The following is a 6,000-nucleotide window of genomic DNA, read 5'->3' as shown; positions in this document are numbered from 1 at the left end:
AGATAGATAGAAGATAGATAGTGATGTGAGAGATGAGACTTCGGTATAACAAGATCTTTAGGTCATGAGATGAGGTAGGTACATGTAAGTGGGCAGATAACGTAGGTAGACAAGCTGTTGATACACGATCGATTAGATGCAGGTTCATCTATTATCATCCACTATTAAGTGCAAATCCCCCAAATCCTTGGGGCACCTGTGTAGGCATAGTAATCATTAGGGTGTGATCTCCAAGCACAGGGCATGTTCTCCAGGAGCTCCGGGGGCACGGTACAGGGGGCAGCGCCCCCGCGGGTGAGTGGATGTGGTCTCTAGGCACAGTGCATGCTCTCCAGGAGCTCCAGGGGCACGCTCTCCAGGGGGCAGCGCTCCGCGGGTGAGTGGGTAAGATCTCCGGGGGCACGGCACAGGGGGCAGCGCCCCGCGGGTGAGACCTCCGGGGGCACGGCGCAGCGCCCCGCGGGTGAGTGGGTAAGACCTCCGGGGGCACGGCACAGGGGCCTGGCCCGCAGTAGATTGAGCAGAGCACTGCCCCGGTGTCGGACAGCTGTAATGTCGTGTAGACAGGTTGTCATGTGGCATGGCTGAGCAGTACACATCCACACACAGCCAATGCTCAGGCCACATGCTCCGGAGGGGGAGGCGCCAGCAGCTCCAGCGGATGCCAATCAAAGCATCAACTTCAAATTGTATGTGAAAGATCAGCCCAGGACCCGGGGGCAGACACATCAGTTGGAGCTCAATTGTTGATCAGATCACATCTGAGGGATTTCGGAGCACTCGGGAGCCGGCTCCTCTCCCCTATCTGTACCCAGCACTGCACCCAGGAGCTCTCCATACAGTACTGTAGACCATGTCCTTCCCGCAGCTGGGTTACCCCCAGTATCTGAGCGCCGGCCAGGCCGCCGTCTACGGAGGGGACCGGCCCGGGGTCCTGGCCGCAGCCGCCGCGGCCGCCGCTGCCGCCGCCGCCGGGTCAGGGAGGCCGGCAGGAAGCGAGCTGGGGAGCAGCTCCACCGCCGCGGTCACCTCAGTGCTGGGCATGTACCCGTACAGTGCCCCCAACTACAGCGCTTTCCTGCCCTACACCACAGACCTCGCCCTCTTCTCGCAGATGGTAAGTGGACGTGCCCCCTGTCCTGTAGTGGTGTGTGCCGTGTACCAGGGGGTCTCCCGGGGGACCCTGCGCCTTCCGGAAACTTTCCCGACTCCCAGAAACTTCCCAAACTCTTCGCCGCCAGTGGAACTTTCTTAGAAAAGGCACTGTGTGTTTCTCGGAAGGCAAAACTCTAGGTGTGAACAGTGCCCGGGAGAAGTGACTGCCCAGAATGCCGCCCGAATTATTTATCACCTGACAAACCCGACTGGCACCAAATCCCCGCAGAAAGAACCCTGGTGCCTCTGCCCTGCCCGTTCACACTGAGCGGTAAGGGCGGCCGCCTCTCGAGTCCCCGACTTCCCTATCGCAGGTCAATGAGCCGTGGCGGCATTTGTCTAAACGTCGGGAAAACGCACGATGAGGATGTGGACGATTACTGCAACATTCACACCTGCGGTTTGATGCAGTTTTAAAGCCAAAGTGGATAGAAAAAAAAAGAAGGGAATTTTAGAGGAAAATGTGCTTTATTTTCCATTAAAACCTGCATCAAAAAGTGGTCCTGTGTGAGGTCCAGCAGAAGTGTGGGCACCGGGCGGGTAACATTAGTGAGCAGGCCTGGTGACAGGGGCGCTGGGCGAGGAGATTCATGGGAGATAAATAGCCACTTTCTGAAGCGGGCAAACAAGGAGTACTAGATGAAAGCTGAGAGCAGGCTTACCCCAGGAGGTGCACCGGGCAGACTGGCACCTTACACAGGGCATCCTTGTATTCTAGGTATTGGTAACAAATCTGAATTAGCACAATCACTTTAGAATTTATGAAAGGCAAGTGAACTTTGAGGGGTTTGTTGCTTTGACTGAAAATTTACTTAGAAATAAGAATAATAGTAATAATAATAATTAGTACTTGTAGTAGCATTATTATTACTATTAGTAGTAGTAGTTCTTGTAGCATTATTGTTATTATTATTATTATTGTTTTTATTATTAGCAGCATTATTATTGTTTTATTATTTTAAGTAGTTGCAGTATTATTATTAGTAGTAGTAGCAGCAGCAATATTTTTGTTTTATAATTAGTAGTTGTAGTAGTTTATTATTTGTATTATTAGTTGTAGTATTATTATTATTAGTAGTAGCATTTGTAGTAGTTTTGTTATTATTATTATTATCATTATTAGGTGTAGTAGTTTTATTATTATTAGTAGTAGTAGTTTTATTATTATTATTAGTAGTAGTAGTAGTTGTAGTAGTTTTATTATTAGTAGTAGTTTTATTATTATTATTAGTAGTTGTAGTAGTTTTATTATTATTAGTAGTAGTAGTTGTAGTAGTTTTATTATTATTAGCAGTAGCATTTGTAGTAGTTTCATTATTATTAGTAGTAGCATTTGTAGTAGTTTTGTTATTATTATCATTATTAGTTGTAGTTTTATTATTATTATTAGTATTATTATTATGTAAATGTCTTATAACTTCTGCTATATAGCTAATAGTAATAATAAGAATATAATTATTATTACTTCTATTATTTGACTATGGTTAATAGGTTTACTAACACACAAACTGTCATTAACCCTTCGGACCTATCACTAAACTAACTGACTCTTTTTACCTGTTTCAGGGGTCACAGTATGAGCTGAAGGATAACCCTGGTGTCCACCCTGCCACTTTTGCTGCCCATACTGCTCCAGGTTATTACCCTTATGGGCAGTTTCAGTATGGAGATCCAGGTCGGCCTAAGAATGCCACCAGAGAAAGTACCAGCACGCTGAAGGCCTGGTTGAACGAGCACAGGAAAAACCCCTACCCCACCAAGGGCGAGAAGATCATGCTGGCCATCATCACCAAGATGACCCTCACTCAGGTGTCCACGTGGTTTGCCAATGCCAGGAGGAGGCTTAAGAAAGAGAACAAAGTAACCTGGGGTGCCAGGAGTAAAGAAGATGACCATCTCTTTGGAAGTGACAATGAGGGGGACCACGAGAAAAATGAAGATGACGAGGAGATCGACCTGGAGAGCATAGATATTGATAAGATTGATGATAATGACGAAGATCAAAGCAATGAAGATGAGGAGGACAAGTCAGAGCAATTGAGGCAAAGTCAGAAAGAAAGTTTAAAAAAGGACAGTGAAGTCATATTAGCAGGACCCGATGGACTTAAATCCAAAGACCCATTGTCTCTTGCCAAGGAGAACTCTGAGTCCAGCAATACCAGAATAGTGAGCCCAGGCAGGCCGGGGAATTTACAAGTGCCACCTCATAACAAACCCAAAATCTGGTCTCTAGCAGAAACAGCCACCAGCCCCGACGGTGTCCTAAAATCTTCCCCATCATCCCCCCAAGTGAACCACACCTCTCCTACCACCACCATCCAGCACCCAGCTTTCCTTCCCAGCCATGGACTTTACACATGCCAGATTGGCAAGTTTCACAACTGGACAAATGGCGCTTTCCTTACTCAGAGTTCCTTAATTAATATGAGGTCCCTGTTAGGAGTAAATCACCACCATGGCTCTCAACACAACCACCACCACCTCCAGGGCCACCAGCAAGCACCGCTCTTAACAGCTAACCTGGGGACCATCAGCAGCGACAAAACCACAGAGAGAAGCAGCCCCAAGCACACAGGTGACTGACCACACATCCCTCTCCCCAGGTCTACAGCCACTCATCCCTGTCATTCATGTCTAGTAGATGTAGAGAATTCTATAGGTATTTATCTCATCTGCTGTTCTTCTAGAGCTGAAGCCTCCATTACGTGATTTATGTTTCCCCCATTTTTGACTTTCAGTATTATTTATTTATACTTATTTATGGATCATTTTATTTCCTACAGACAGAGAAAATGTTCCAAGAACCGACTCTCCTCCACAGTTAAAATCCTCCTTCCAGTCTGTTCGTGAAAAGTAAGTTGAGGAAAGCTTTAGCTAGAAATATCTATTTGAAATATAAAAAATATTATCCTTTTTAATTTAATTTTATGTATTTGTTTACATATTTTACTATTAAATATAACAATACTACTACTACTACTACTACTACTACTAATAATAATAGTAATAATTTTACATAATATAAATAATGTGTTATGTGATAATATAAAATAATTTTTCATGTATTGACCTAAATGTATTAATATTCTGATATGGTGAATGAATTCTGAATAGTAGCCTGATATCCACAATGGTTTCCTGTTTACTGTCTTCTGGTTATTACTGTAGTACTTATGTGGCATTGGTACTGTAATGTGTGCCCTTTCTTGTTTGCAGCACTTTGTCACAGCAAGAAGGGACCCCTCACATATTAACCGCACTGCCTTCTGCTTGAGCAGTGGTCACACGTGGACATTATGGGTATCATCTATGAATAAAGACTCTCATTTTGCAATAAGGTGGTGATATGACTCCACCAAAATTTTAAATGAAAAGAAGCGAATAAAGAAAACCAAACTGTTCAGTAGGTGGATCCATTCCAGTGCCCCATTCCTGGTCCCACTCATCCTCCCTGGATTATTCGTTTTTTGGTAACTTGTTCACATGTCTCTGTGCTTTTTTCTGTACATAAAGTGATTGAGAATGTAAATAGCGCGTCAACAAAACTTGTCTAAATCATATATTTTTGTCTAATAAACTATATGAAATTCTATGAAAGCCATGTTCTTCTTCTGCTCCTTCAGGGTAGCTGGGTTGAAGGGCTTGAGAAGGCACCGAGTGCAGTTCTCTCCTCTGCCCCAACTCTTGATTTAAGCAATTTCCATTTTAATGTCAGTCATTATGAAGTGAAAGGGATCGGCTGAAACAATTTGTCACGCTTTAGTGTATGGTGATTACTCTTATGCAGCAGTTACCACAATCTGCTCACTTGGAGAAATTCCTGATTATTCAAACCTCAACTGGTTTTCCCGTTTTTCATCATTTGTTTTTGTGTTTTTTTTTTCCGTTTTTAATTGTTTCCCTACTATGGTCTTTCAGTTATTGATTCCAATTTAGTTTTATAGATTTTAAATAAGGGATTGTGATGACAATTGTTGAGCTAATCCCAGTGGAGAGGGCACTTAACACCTAGAGCCACTTGATTTTATAGCCAAGTTAACTCCAGTTGAGTTTTTATTTTTGTTGCTGTCATTAAATGGTAAGAGCTGTAATTGCAAGTGATGAGGATCCAGCCCCTCTGGTTAATGGGAGTGCAGAGTGCAGAGCAGTGCAATGATCCGCATTCATCTCTCACACACAAGCTGCTAGAAATCGGAAAGATTTTCAGGGTTTCCTGAGTTTTTTTTATTTCTAATTGAGAACACTAAACGAGCATTGAGGTGCTAATAAGACGCCAGATGGTTGTGCATAGGAGAAAATGGAAGGAGGCAGCTGTGGAAGTCATTAAGAAATAATGTGGGGACGCCCTATCCAAACAGTGCTACAGCCCAAAACAAGCACTTGTCGGAAGCGAAAATGGGGGAGGGGGTCGGGGGGAATAAAATATTAATAAAAGGCCCATCAAGTGATAATAAACCAGGCAAAAAGATGTCTCTTCATCACTAGAATTGTCTCTATACGTCTTCAAATGCATCACTGTCTATTTAATGGACGGAGAGACCGAGGCTATATTCCACATTTCTAATAATCTGTTTAGTAGTAAAATGAATAGGAATATTTCTAATGCCAGCTTCTCCATAAATATTATCTGTAATGATTTCCAGATTATATTTAATGCATACGAATTTGTTGCTAGTCAGATTTCGTGTGATTGAATATGTATTAATATTTGGTATTTATATATGTCTATATTGTTTATAATTGTTTCAGAAATTATATATATATATATATATATATTTGTATATATATATATATATATATATATAAAATTTCTAGGTGGTATTGTCAGCGTGGCAGATTGGGAGC

General features: G+C 43.0%; 1 protein-coding gene across 2 annotated transcripts; it reads left to right on the top strand.

The window, feature by feature from the left end:
* The first annotated feature begins 720 nt into the window (after positions 1 to 720).
* On the top strand, positions 721 to 4,740 carry IRX1 (iroquois homeobox 1). 2 transcript variants are annotated; one of them, XR_006390036.1, is made up of 4 exons: positions 721 to 1,117; positions 2,722 to 3,814; positions 3,939 to 4,008; positions 4,372 to 4,440. XR_006390036.1 is itself a non-coding variant. In XM_044294156.1 (4 exons), exons 1-4 carry the CDS (start codon positions 854 to 856, stop codon positions 4,427 to 4,429), a joined length of 1,401 nt encoding a protein of 466 aa, XP_044150091.1. In that variant the 5' UTR covers positions 721 to 853; the 3' UTR covers positions 4,430 to 4,740. The 2 variants fall into 2 exon arrangements, 1 of the variants encoding a protein (XP_044150091.1); XM_044294156.1 differs by having other exon boundaries at positions 2,722 to 3,730; positions 4,372 to 4,740.
* The last annotated feature ends 1,260 nt before the right edge of the window (positions 4,741 to 6,000 follow it).

This window comes from Bufo gargarizans, chromosome 5 (assembly GCF_014858855.1).
Source record: "Bufo gargarizans isolate SCDJY-AF-19 chromosome 5, ASM1485885v1, whole genome shotgun sequence".
Lineage (NCBI taxonomy): Eukaryota > Metazoa > Chordata > Amphibia > Anura > Bufonidae > Bufo > Bufo gargarizans.
The sequence above is the reverse complement of the archived record's forward strand: the minus strand, read 5'-3'. Positions and strand labels throughout refer to the sequence as shown.